Source organism: Opisthocomus hoazin, chromosome 7, assembly GCF_030867145.1.
Source record: "Opisthocomus hoazin isolate bOpiHoa1 chromosome 7, bOpiHoa1.hap1, whole genome shotgun sequence".
NCBI lineage: Eukaryota > Metazoa > Chordata > Aves > Opisthocomiformes > Opisthocomidae > Opisthocomus > Opisthocomus hoazin.
In genome coordinates this window covers 32,136,663-32,150,032 of record NC_134420.1, presented here as the reverse complement: position 1 = coordinate 32,150,032, position 13,370 = coordinate 32,136,663, and the positions used below count along the sequence as shown (strand labels likewise).

Here is a 13,370-nt window from a genome sequence, read left to right as displayed (position 1 = left end):
GCTCTTGTCTCTGATGCTCTCTCATCTGCGTTGAGGAGGGATCAAGCATTATATTTACTGTCTGTGTTAACCTGTGTTATCTAACCCTGACAGTACTACCTACCATTTCTGGGTTGTTACTGCTCTCTTTCCCTCATGCCAGCTTTCAAAAAATCGAGGGGTCTGTGGGAATGACAAGAAAGGAAAAAACATGTGTGAGCCCTCATGTCAGGCGTACAGGCTAGCGCACAGCAGTGGATCTCCACATCTTCAGGTCTCTGGGCCAGGGGTAGGATCCTCAGCTGTCCTTTAGTAGTCAAAGGCATATACCGAAGTCCAGGAATCTGCAGAATCTACCCAAATTAATTGACCTCTTCCCTTCTAAGAACTGTTGTTCAACAGGTTTGAAGTTCAGCCTGCCCATGCTGTGTCCCATCGATGCAGAGCAAAAATTAATATGGCCAAGTGAGCTTCTTACACTGAGTGCAGGCAGAGAGTGCTCGCCTTTGCTAAGTTCAGGAAGGGCAAGTCTGCCTACTGTGCACCGAGTATATCACATAAACGCAGCCTCAGCTCAGAGGGTGCATGTTGCATCTACTGAGTTTAGTGTACAGATGTATTTCCACCAACTCAGTATGTGACGGTGTGTCCAAAACAGCAGCTAAATTAAAATCACTCATGGTGTCACTGTCTAGAGCAGACAGCAGGGTCCAAATGGAGATCAGCTGTTCTTTTGAATCACAAGTGACTTATGCAGGTCCTAGAAAAACAAGTGAGATGTGTTTTGCATCTTCTGCATCCATGTATTTGTTGAGATTTGCAATTCCCATGGTAAGCTTTGGGTATTTTTCTCCCTATGGAGGTCCCTATGACTGTTTTCTCTGTGACAGCCTGCAGATAAACTTCTGGATTAGCTTTGTATCTGGTTCCTACTGTCAAATGAATTAAAATAAATAAGTTAATTTAATTTGTCTCAATTCCTAAGATACTATGAATCTAGTATTTCCAGAGGTGACACTTGTGGGATTACCTGCCTAATTATTTTGGCTGGATCTGTGATGCATATGTCCTGGGATGATGAAAGGGACCTGAAATGTTCTTTCAGTATCCCTGCCAAAACTTAGTGATTCAGGGAATATCAGGTTCACTCTCACTGTTGAGGTTACATAAACCCTGTAGTTTTTTATAATAGTAGGTACCTCAAGGAAATTACATTAAATATTTGTGCTATCTTCTTCCAGGATATGTCCAGATAACGGCACTGTGAAGTCTCTCGCTTTAGATAAAAGAACCTAGTTTTTAAGGCCTGTTTTCTGTATTTTTGATAATTCTTCCCAGTAGGAACCAAGACTTCATGTAGCAGGTTGTGCTAGGACATGTGCTAGGTTGTGCTGGGTGAAAGAAGATTTGTCAGGTTGCTGAGAAAGCAGGTGTGCTTTTGGAAAGCTTGAATCACTGAAATGCATGGATTTCCAGCAGCCTATTTCTGAAAGCATGAAAGCATAGTAATGAGGGAAATAACACGATGTACAGTTGAAGCTGGAAGGCACAGAAAGTGGCAGGGGTTTCAGACCCACTGCCCTGAAAGAAACGATGCTGTCACGAGGTCCTTGCTGTAGTTGTCTGCTTTGGGAAAAGGTGGGGGAAAGAGAGAAAGAGTAATTCCCATTTACTTGCACCCTACCTAGAAGCGTAGGGTGCTGCGATGGCTGGGTGACAGCAGCAAAGTGGGCTGCGAGAGCCCTGAGAGCACCAGGGTGGGACCTGGGGACCACACTGATGGCTCGTCCTGAGGCTGGAGGAGGAGGCAGGGAGTCTAACCCTCCTATGCTCAGGAGAGGAGCTACTCCTTTTGGCATCTCCAAGAGTATCCAGGACAACCCCTACTCTCCTCCCCACCACCAGCTTCTCCACCTCTCACTGCCAACTACATATCCTAGCAACAAACCACCTGTGAAGGGAAAATTTGGGGTTGTTATCCACTGTGTATGCATGCGTGAGAAACACCCAGACCCTAATCGCCTTTTGCTAATTAACCAAGTGACTTTTTGTCCCTTAGGTGTGAAGCGTAGTCCCTCAGAGATGGCAGAGGGTGATGTTGATGTTGCCAGTACCTATGGTCCATATAACATAAACAATCTGAGTTACTCTGAGGAAGATTTTGACAAACTGGTGAACCTATGTTACTACAATGTCCAGAACAATAAAGATTTGATTCTTCAGGCCTTGCGTACTGCTGTGGAGCGGAAAAAACAGCAAAAGAAAGCGCAACCACTGCAAAAACCACCCAGTGGGGATGGTATGTGTGTGTCTGATAGAGAGGGAACCCAGCATTTGGCCAACTGCCCAGCACCAGGGAATACGAAATAAAATATCTATGAGTCCTGTCCATGAAGAAAAAAAGTAGTTTGATTAGCAAGTGAAGAAAAGCCAAAGAATACTAAGTATAGCTCTTCGTTTGCCATGAAAAATGCTAAAGCCTCTTTGTCAGTGATGGGAATAAACACAAAAAGCAGACCTCTTCCTCAATGAATTAATGTGCTTCCCTTATTGACAGCCTCAGGAGTGTGGCTAGGTGAGCCTGTGCTCCATTGTGCTTGCAGCAGTGACCCTTCAGGCCAAGGCCGAAATGCTTGGACAGGGAAGCGTGAGGAAGTTTACATTGACCGAGTTTGTGCTCTACCTGTGCTATAAAAAGAGAGGATTGTCACTCCAGAAATGCAGCAGAGAACAAAATCCATTGTCCGTAAAACAAAACCAAGAAGCCCTTTCATGAACTAAGGAGTCCTTATGTGAATGTAAATAAATATTAAACTTTATATAATAAAACACTTTTTTTACAATCAGAGTTACAGCAAATCAACATTTTTCACAGCAAATGTGTGTCAAAGCCATTTCTTTTAGGTGGTGCTTCTTCTACTAGCGAGATGATTAAAGACAACATGCTGACTTCTTTCACAGCTTCTGAAAAATTATTGAAGAAATCATGCCTGCTCCAGACCTAGATGTCAACGGCCCCAGGATCCTGGGACCTCTTGAGTTTAGGATTACATTTAAGACCCATCTCTACAAGCATGAACTCATGCTAATTTATTTTATTAAGATGGATTTAAATTTTATTGATACATAACAAAGGTTTAAAGCTTTAAAGTTTTTGAGAATATTACATCTGAAAAGACACAAGAAACAGGCAAAGCAGATCTAAAATTGTATACCTAATATTACTCACCCAAATGTGATTTTCAACTTGCTGTAGAGTATTGCAACTGAAGTTAACAGAATACCAACCTTCAACTTTCTGACCTTTGGTCATCACATTGACGTGGCTCCTTTCAAGTAAGCAGTCTGGTTTTTTGACAGATAGAATCCCAGGTCTCCATTTATTCTTTTTCTAAATTAACTTTTATTCAATGCTACTGATTTATTTATTAGACACCTTGTATCTACAAGCCCATGTTTCCTACAGGTTTCCCTGCTCCACAGTTCTGCTGTAGCATCTTTTGTCAAGAGATTCTGTTATTGTGGGCCAAAAATGGAAGCCTTAGAGATCCCTTTGCCCTCAAGGTCCAGGGTCACCTCCTAGGTGGTGCACAGAGACATAATCCTCTTGTTTACCACTTAAGTCAGTGAATGCCTGCCTGTGGTGCATACTACCGGAGCCCGTACAGCTCCTGTACAGGCTACATGCCCAGGGTTTACCTCCCATGGAAACGAGAGAGCAAAGATGGCAGTCATGCTGACGCATGCTGGATCTCATTGCAACACGGGATGGGATGTAGCCAGAGGGCACAGCCAGACCTGGGAATTTGGAAGCACTCCCAGGTTCCCGTATAAAGTTAGAGCTTTATTGTCTGAAGGGCAAAAATTATCCAACTGACAGCAGGAAGCACTTAGGCAGGAAGTCTGGAGCGGAGCAGAATGAGGTGTGTGAGTGCAAACACTTCCCTGCCCTTCCTGCAGCTCTCTAGCAGCCACGAAGGGTCACGGAGAACAATGAACACTTTACCCCATTTCAAAAAGCAAACATGAAATAATCATTCAGTGTCTGTGAGTTCTCTATACTCCACAAGAATACAGGGGAAAATGGCAGGGCTGATCAAAGAGGTGGAACAGCTTCCACACAACGGGCAAACAGATAAGGAATCTGCAACCTAGAAAAAAGACAACAGGAGTGAAAGGCAGAGAACAGGGAGATCTATGAAACCTGGAGCACCCTGTGGCAGATGAACAGGGAGTGACCTCTCTTCTCACACAAGACCTGGAGGAGATCAGGCAAAACTAGCAAGCAGCAGGTTCAAAGCTAGCAAAGCAAGGCAGTTCTGCACACATGTAATTAAGTTGCAGACCTCTTTCACCCTGGATGTCGTTGTTGACAAAAATTTATGAGTTCAGAAAAACTGATTCGTGCATTCACAGGAAAATTTTTAAGGACTAAAAACTACAAAGGCTCCACATCTGCCTCAGTCCTGCACGGAATCATCAGTTCCCAGGGGAACTGGGAGGACAGTCTGAGACTGTACCTGCCTTCTTTCTGTGATGTTCTCCCGTCACTAAATATGCAACGCACCAAATATGAGTGGGAAAGCGATCTCAAGCCAGACTGCAGTACTTACCTTTTCCACAGCTCAGTTATTTTTTCAGATAATAAATGATCAGGAGTAGTCAGAACTCCTAAAAATGTGGTAATACAACAGTAATTTTAAAGAAATTACTGAAGTAACAAGGAGAAGATGTAACTGCAAGCATAAGTTAATTACCTATGGATTAACCTATGGAGAAAAGTCATGAAAATGAGAGGAATGCAAAACCAATTTATAACAAGGGGATTTAAAAAAATGAGGAAGCCAGTCAGCAAGACCCTACATGAAACGGTATAAAATCTTTAGACTCAGCATGGAAATTGCAACAAAAGAGTTGCAAAACACATGCACAGCCCTAAATAAAATGTGAAGCAAGGAACCAAGAAAAGGCAGCGTGGTTAAATGTTCAGAAATGAGCATTATTAAAGCCTAACATCTGTTCTTTGAGGAACAGCATGGTGAGGAGGGAGATGGAAATGGCACATCTAAGCCTGCTGATGTATTCAGAAAAGAGCTGGAGCATATAGAGAAAAGATAGTATTTGAGATGGAAATTAGAGAGAAGAAAGGTACATAGCTAAATATGTGAATCAGTAGATGTGCTGGACCAGCAAAAAGATTTAAATGCTAAGGATGTTGCAGAGAACCCAAGGTCATAAGTGTGTAACACAAAAGATAATGTTTACACACAGATTTTAGCAAAAGAATTGCCCTCCTCCTTAGTTTTTAACTGAGAGCCCAAGATTTTTTTTTTCTAAGTAGTGAGTGAGCACAAACTTTTATGTCAGAGAAACAAAATATTTATTTTCTGATTCCTTCAGTGTTTTAGTGAATGTGTTATTGTGTATTCCATCAAAATCTCTTGTAAAATCAATGGAAAAGGTGTTTCTCCCACATGGCTTAATACAATATCTGGACGTCCAGAGTCCAGAGGAGGGCTATGAAGATGATCGGTGGGCTGGAGCATCTCTCCTATGAGGAAAGGCTGAGGGAGCTGGGCTTGTTTAGCCTGGAGAAGGCTGGGAGGGGATCTCATAAATGCTTATATCTCAAGGGTGGGTGTCAGGAGGACGGGGCCAGACTCTTTTCAGTAGTGCCCAGCGACAGGACAAGGGGCAATGGGCACATACTGAAGCATAGGACGTTCCATCTGAACATAAGGAAGAACTTCTTCCCTCTGAGGGTGACGGAGCACTGGAACAGGCTGCCCAGGGAGGTTGTGGAGTCTCCTTCTCCGGAGATACTCAAGACCCGCCTGGACAAGGTCCTGTGCAGCCTGCTGTAGGTGACCCTGCTTCGGCAGGGGGGTTGGACTAGATGACCCACAGAGGTCCCTTCCCTCCCCTACCGTTCTGTGTTAAAACTAGCGGCCGTATCTCCTACGCACGTCCCACAGCGAAATTCCAACGTTATACTAGGAATGTTCACTGTGTTTAAAATAGTTGCCTAATGTGGTAGCTAACCCCCGCGGCGCTTAGTCACACACTTCTCCGGCGTCCCAAGACGGCAGCCATCACCAGAAAAACACGACAAGCATTTGGGCGATTCTCTCTTCAGATCGAGCTGTCAAAGCGTTTCTTCCGGATTTCACTTCAAGGCGCTGAAATTCTACCGCGGAGGCGCAGCGGGTGCAGACAACCTCCCGCGGCGGATCGGTGGCCAAAATAAGTAAAATTTTTCATCCGATTCGGAAAAAAAAACACAGCAACATCCCCCTCACAACACACGTCCGCAGCCACCCGGCCCCGCGGCGACAACCCCCGCGAAACGGGCGCCGCCCGGCCCCGCGCGGCCCCGCTGCTGGCGCCGCCCCGAGGCCGGGCCCGAGGCCGGGGCCGGGTCTGCGCGCCCGCCCCGCGGCTGCCTGCGCGGCGAGGCGGCGGCGGCGGCGGCTCGGGCGGCGGGATGTTCACCTGGCTGGGGAAGCAGGGCGGCGGGCGGGAGCGCGGCGGCGGCGGCGATGTGGTGCGGACGGTGACGGGGGGGCTGCGGGACCTCTACCTCCGCAAGCTGCTGCCGCTGGAGGAGCACTACCGCTTCCATGACTTCCACTCGCCCGCCCTGGAGGAGGCCGACTTCGAGAACAAGCCCATGGTGCTGCTGGTGGGCCAGTACAGCACCGGCAAGACCACCTTCATCCGGTAGGCGACCCCCGGTGCCGCGCGGTTCTCCCGCCCGAGGCCGCCGGGGCCCGGCCCGGCCCGGCCCCGCCCGCCCGGCGACCCCCGCTCAGCTCCTGCCGTGCCGTAACGCCAGCTCTGCCGTGCGGGGCAGCGCCCGGCCCGGTGATGGCGGCTCCACAGCGGGGCCGGCTGGCGGGGGCAGCGGGGGCGCGGCCGGTGCCCCTGCCGAGGAGGCTCCGCGCCGCGTCGGGGGTGGGAGCCGCTCCCGAGACCGTTACGCGCTCGGTAACTCTTCCGCCAACTTCCTGCCGAAAAACAGCATCTCGATTTCATCTTCTGCTGAGAAAGTGTAGCCTCCGTGTCCACTTCCTCTTAGCTTTTTTTATTATTATTTCTAATCACTGAAGTTGTTTCAAAGGGAAAACAGGCACTTCGCGGTGAAGCGGCGTCGGGGCTTCGGCTATCGCAGACCGTTTAACCTTAATCTCCTCCCGCTTTCCCAAGAGTAGTGTAAGGCGTGGATTGGATGTGGAGGTAAGAGAGAAGCGTGACAGCGGTTTTGGGCAAAAAACACACGGTGTCCTGAAGGTGCGTTTTTTTTCCCCAAACTCTCAGTCAGTCGCAATGAACAAACCATATCACTAATAAGGCAGCTGGACAGTGCCGCCGCCGTTGCAGCGTTTTGTCTTTCCTGGCTTTCCTATTGCTTGTTAGTCACTGATTTTAGGAAGCTGAAGTGCGCCTTGGTTATTATGACCTTGTGAATATTTTTCATATATTTGAGTGCATTTGCCTCTTACAGGCCCCTTACAAATCAGTGTAAAGTTATACAAAACTCAGTAAAAGACACCAAGTGGTCACTTGGATCGAATTTTTATTGTATCTGAAATTCATTATAGTCCTTATGTAAATTTTACAAATGTTCCTCTTTCGGTTCCAAAGGTTGCAGGCAGCCGTGCCATAACACTGTTTTCTTTTTACAGTGCAAAAGAGCGATGTTTACCTTTACTCACCTGAGAGCTTTACAGATGTTTGCAGAGCTAATCATATTTCTTTTCTGGTTTTACAACTAGCTAATTGGAAGCTTGAAGTTGAACTTGGTTCTTTACTGATTATTACTGAACTCCTGCAAACACTTAAAGTGGTTTTGCTCAGAGTAGTATTTCGAAAACAAAAATAGGGCTATAATGAAAAGCAGACAATCTTAGTTTCAGGATCCATAAAGGTAGTCACAAGAGGGTGTATGTTTGTGGGGAAGGTGATTTGGGTTTTCCTACCACTTCTCTAGCCGTGCTGATTCATTTTGTTCTTTAAAATGACAGTTGCTTTGTTAGTCTGTAGATATATCCACAGAACTGTTGTTACCTGGCGTATGGACAGGGGACGCTGAGAGCATGCGTAACGCGGCCCCAGATCGGTACGTACCGGAACCTGTTCTGCCTGTCAGCTGAGTTGCTGTGTCATTTGCAATTCATAGGAAACTTTCTGTCGTGGATGAGAACACAACGTTCTTGATTTATGGACATTCAACTTCTCTGTCCTTGACAGATGCCCATATTTGACTGGAGTGCAAGTCAATATTGCGATTCGAAACGTTGCTATTCCTTGCAGTGCTTAGATGTGTTCTTGGTACTGTTGCTTTGTGAGGAACTTGTCACCTTAACCATAAAATACTGAGCAACAGGGTTTATTGGTATTAATGTACAGTCTGAATGAGAAAATAAAGTATAATTTATTCCAGCTCTTTCCAGCTTTTTTAGCATTGGTCATGGCTGGGCAAAGATGACCAGACAAATTTGACAGAGAGAAAGTTTTCAAAGATGTTTTCTCGTGCATTTTTTAAAAATACCTGACTCTGTGGAGGAAATGGCTTCTACTGTGATGTGCCCTTCTTTTCACCCACTTACCCCTTTCTCCTGTCCCCATTTTAGGTAGATTGCAGAGTGGTTTAATCCCTTGCTAGGTATTGGAGAAGACAGGAATTGACAGTTGAGCCCCAGTCAGTAATAGAACAGCTGTTACTGCTTCTAACAGTCTGACCTCACCATGATGAACATTCATTACATCAGTGTTTGCTAAAGAATAGGTAATAATTGACTGAATTGGCATGAGAAATTGCTCCATTCAAGATGGGCAGCAACTTAGACAATGGTATCACAGTGACTGTTACTCAAAATCCAATTTAGAGGAGAAAAGAAAAGCAAAAAAGTGAAGTGCTTGTATGCTGAAGGCAAGACTAAGAAGACGACGTGGGTAAATACTGTAGTGTTCAGGTCAGCCACAAATAAATTTCCCCTCTGATAGGCTGAATTTCCTATGGAAAAATGTCATACACTCTCAAAATTGTTATAGTTCCAGGTTTATTGTAGATAGTTTTTCTTAAAATGAAGTTGGACTGTGTTTTTTTCCCTGCTAGCCTTTTAACAAGCAAACATTATTTTAAATTAAAACAGCTTTTTGTTCCATATTTCTCCATTGTGTAGTCAGGAGGGCATACTAGATCTCCTTAAGTGTTTACTGTTAGGTTTATGTGTGTACATGACAATTCTGTTTAGCTGACAGATACTCATTTGGGATTTACTTTGATTGGGACATTATCGTGAGAACTTCACATTTTCATACCTCTGACACATCCACATCCACCCAGTTCCTTCCACTAAGTCTGCATGGAAAACACTGGTCTCGCAATGACTGAATGTCCCTGGGGATTAAGATACGTGAACAAATGCTTCCGGGTTTCTAACAGCTTTTCTGTTTTTTTCACTTGATGCTGTTTATCCTCTTTGCACTTGGAACAATGCAGTGAAGCCAGCCAGTTTGCTGGCTTACAGTGTAGCGTGGTGATACTGTTTTATTTAACCGTCTGATGCTGCTGACAATTCGAACAAATATATCCAGGCCCGAATGTTAATACTTGTCTGATTGTTTTTAATGGGGTGGGAGGATGGGTGAGAGCCAAATGCTTATCTTGCATGTGAGCTGTTTGGCCTTGCAGCTTCTGTAATTCTCTCGATTTCTCCTGGCTGCTTTAGAGAAAGAAGTGGGGAAAGAGGGGACAGGAGAGGAGAACTGTAGTGTATGAAAGAGATAGGAGCTGGTCAGTGCGGGTTTGTAGTTGCTGACCTTTTTCTTTCCTTCTAACAATGAATTAAACTTCTAGTCTAAGAATGTTTAACTTGTTAACAGTTTTCCTATTTTAAAAGTGTAAGAGACTGACTTTTTTTTGAAAGAACTTACTGAGATGAGGAAAACCAGAAGTAAATTCCTCAGCTTGCCAGGCTGTGCTTTTGCGTTGCTCACAGGTATTACTCAGAGGCTAAAATGGTAAACTTCCTTCTACTTAACTCAACCAGAGCTGGGTTTTGTGAAAGCACCCTTTAGTCTGCGTAATATCTGGAGTCTGCAAGTAGCGTGCAATTGCTTGTATGGCAAGAATGGGCTGCATCTATTTCTTCTGAGGGAAAAAGGTCCTGCTTAATTTCTTCAGGTGAAAGCTGGAACTTCTCCTTTACTAGCTCTACATGAGAGTTTTGTTGGAGTCACTTGGAGCAGAATTCTTAAACTAAAGCAAACATCCGCTAGTTTTGTTGTGTTTAAAAAAAATGCAGAGGATTTGGTGCAGTATGTAGTACGGAGGTGAGCAGCCTTAGGAAAGGAGACTTGAATTTGTCTCCCCACGATTCACGTGGTATCCCTGCCCAGTGCTGCTCTGTCCAGCTCACCTGTGTTCATGCATTTGTGTGGCTTAGCTAAAGCATTTAGACTTCAGATTATTATCAGTATCCGCAACTGTGAGTAATCTTTGCTATGTCTGGAACTTCATAAGCCAGTTTCCCACAGTCTGGCTATAGATCTTGCAAAGGAACATAGATGAATGTTTATTGGCAAAGTGGAAAGGTTATAACCCAGGTAAAAACAAAAGGAAAAGAGACAACAGGATGTCTGTTGTTTGATCTAGACTGTCTTGGGGATGTTTGCTATTTTTAAGTATTCTTCCTGTGAACTTTCTTGAACTCCCTCTCTGTTGAAAATTCCTGAGAAGGACATGCAGTTGTGGATGCTGAAAATCCAGGTATTTTCCTGTGTTGATGTAGCATACTGTGCAAAACCATTTGCAGCTTTTCAGTTTACAGAAGACTGCTAATCCCTTTTGTGTGGCTAAGTAAAACTCATATTTTCATGCTGAGAGGAAGCGTGATATAGCTTGTACAGCCAGCGGTCAAGAACTAGGGTTTATTTTAGTCTGTACTGCCTCTTGATGCGCAACTGCAAGCCAGTCTTAATGGAAAATACCTGCCTTGCAAGGTGTTTCCTGTGCCTGTTGAAGGCTCAGCACTGTGACCGTTGGGTGGGACTAGGTATTTGGAAGGAGATCTTGCCTTCCTGGATTGTTAACACTAAAAAAGCCTGGTCTTAAAAGTTGCATCTGTGATGTTAACTTGGAAGTATCATTGCAGTTCAGTAGCACTTTATTCTTGTTTAGTCATTTCAGTAAGCAGCTAGCCTGAATTTGCATTGTTTGAGTTCTTAGCTGAAAATGCAGATGTTGGAAATCCTGAAAGTTGCTCCACTTCTCCACACCGCCAACTCTTTGTAAATCCTGCTAGTGTTACCTGTGCAGCAACTCCATGAGCAGGCCATGAGATAATTTTTTTTTTTAGTCATCTAACAGACCACCACCACTGAATGTCCATAACCATGCCTGGCAGGCTCATGAGCTTATGATAGATAGCAATTATCCTGTTACCCTGGAGGTGTGTTATCCTGCATTCAGATCCCATCATGTAATTTTCTGGGACTTCTCGTGTGCATTTGATTCAGTACAATGTTCTCTAGTGCTGCTCTGGGAGCTTCTTGTCGTATGTGTTGCCACCTTATGAATTGCTGCTTCTGTCAGCAGAAATCTGGGAATGACAATTCATATCAAGAGAAGAGCTTAGTTACAAGTCTCACAGAGATCCTTTCCCTTTTAAAAGAAGGGCAATGAGGAAGAACAGAATTGAGAAACTTTGGAGTAGAACATTTTATCATGGCAAGTTATTTTAGAAGATAAAAGTATAATTGATCTTTCAAAATCAATGCTGTGGAGAAGTCCAGTCTGGAAAATTGTAGTGGCTCTTGTGAGTTAGCCTTTGCATCCCATTCTAGAGGGCTCTAGTCTGCAGTGGTTTTCCGTGAGGAGTGAGGAACACGCTTTTACGTTTCAGGTGTTTAGCTGTTTGCTACAACACTTGAAAGTCCTGGGTTTCCATGCATAAAGGATTCAACTGCTGAGCCATCAAATGAGTTTTGTCTTCATTTTGTTAAGTGGTCTGCTTCATACGATGAAGGATCTGCTGCATTGTACACTCCTGCATGTGCAGAGAGGTTTAAGTGTTGTTTTTTTGCCTTTTGGAGACAGGTTAGTATTTCCCTGTTCTGTGCATTAGGTAAAGCTTATTCAAGAAGTAGAACAATTGACTTTGGCATGTTCTGGCATGATTGTTCTTATGTTCCTCCTTTTCCACAATTTTTAGCATTGGTACTTTTTTTTTATTTGTTTGGAAGCAAAAAGCTGCGGGAAATCTCATAGGTTGAGCTGATTTGAGCCAGTTTGCTAAGGCTAGTGGAAAAAGATCTTTGACGTGTAGTAAATATTTAGTTCCTTAAATTCAGTTTGTGTGCACTATCTATGAAGTCTGTGATGTTTGGGTATTGAATTTAATGACAAACAGATTGTTCAGCAAGTACAGACACTTTATAGAACGTTTTTTGCAGCGTGCAAGTCCTCTCAGATCAGTATTGGTTTATGAAATGATAGCAAGAGCAGGTATACTGCTGTTGGATTAAGAGCCAGAACAAACCTGTTATTCAAAGACTGATGTTAATATAGATGTACTCAAACCTAATTGGTGCTGTCATTGAATGTAGGACTATTACTTGTGCCTGAAGAATTCTCATTTGTATCCAGCTTTGATTATGTAAAAAGTGCAACTGTAGTTGGTTAAAATTGGGTTTGGTGTTTTTTTAAGAACTTTAGGGTGGTATGGAACCCGTGGAATGAAAAAATACGAGACAACTTGAGTTGATTGGATAATTTTAATGCTCATGTAATGTCACATTACAGCATACTTGAAAACAATTTTGCTTTAGTCTTGAGGTGAACATTTTCAAGATGGTGCCGTTGTTGTGAATGACAAGAATAGCACTCATGCTTTAAAGTTAAGCTTCTGGTTTTGAAAAGTGGCAGTTGACATAGTGTAGGTGGGAGGAATGGTGTAAGCTGGAGGCTTGCTCAATAGGCTTGGGGCTTCTCTTGCTTTTCACAGGCCATCCAGGAAGGGATGCAGGCACACTTTTTCTGTAAATACAGGCTCCGGTTCCATTAAATTTTAGCATTTAAATACCCGTGCCCTTTGTTTGAGACCTTGTTGTTTGAGAAGGCAAGACTTGGTGTATCAGCCTTGGTCCGTTAAGTTTGTGCTGTCTGCGTCTCGCAGTGGACTACTCAAAGGGAGATTCAAGATGGTTTCTCTTTGCACAGTGCTGCCTGACTTGGTGCCTTTTGGAAGCATGGTGCTGTTAGGCCTTGAGTTCCACAGGTCTGACCCAGTTAAGAATTACTTTTTGATATGTGGGTCAAAAGAAAAAAGTCCTTTCCTCACTCCCAAGCAGATGTAACTATATTGCCTCATAACTGTGTTATCTCA

General features: G+C 44.2%; 1 protein-coding gene and 1 pseudogene across 2 annotated transcripts in view; both read left to right on the top strand.

Annotated features, from left to right (window-relative positions):
* Nucleotides 1-2,349, top strand: part of LOC104328177 (cytosolic phospholipase A2 epsilon-like) — a 36,269-nt pseudogene extending 33,920 nt beyond the window's left edge.
* Nucleotides 2,350-6,455: 4,106 nt separating this feature from the next.
* EHD4 (EH domain containing 4) overlaps nucleotides 6,456-13,370 on the top strand; it is a 31,867-nt gene continuing 24,952 nt past the window's right edge. The window contains exon 1 of one of the 2 annotated variants that reach the window (XM_075425081.1): nucleotides 6,456-6,699. In XM_075425081.1, the coding sequence (XP_075281196.1) occupies nucleotides 6,464-6,699 (236 nt within the window). In that variant the 5' untranslated portion in view covers nucleotides 6,456-6,463. Of the gene's footprint in view, nucleotides 6,700-6,961; nucleotides 7,216-13,370 lie in introns of those variants that run through there. The other variant, XM_075425082.1, reaches the window with a different exon arrangement.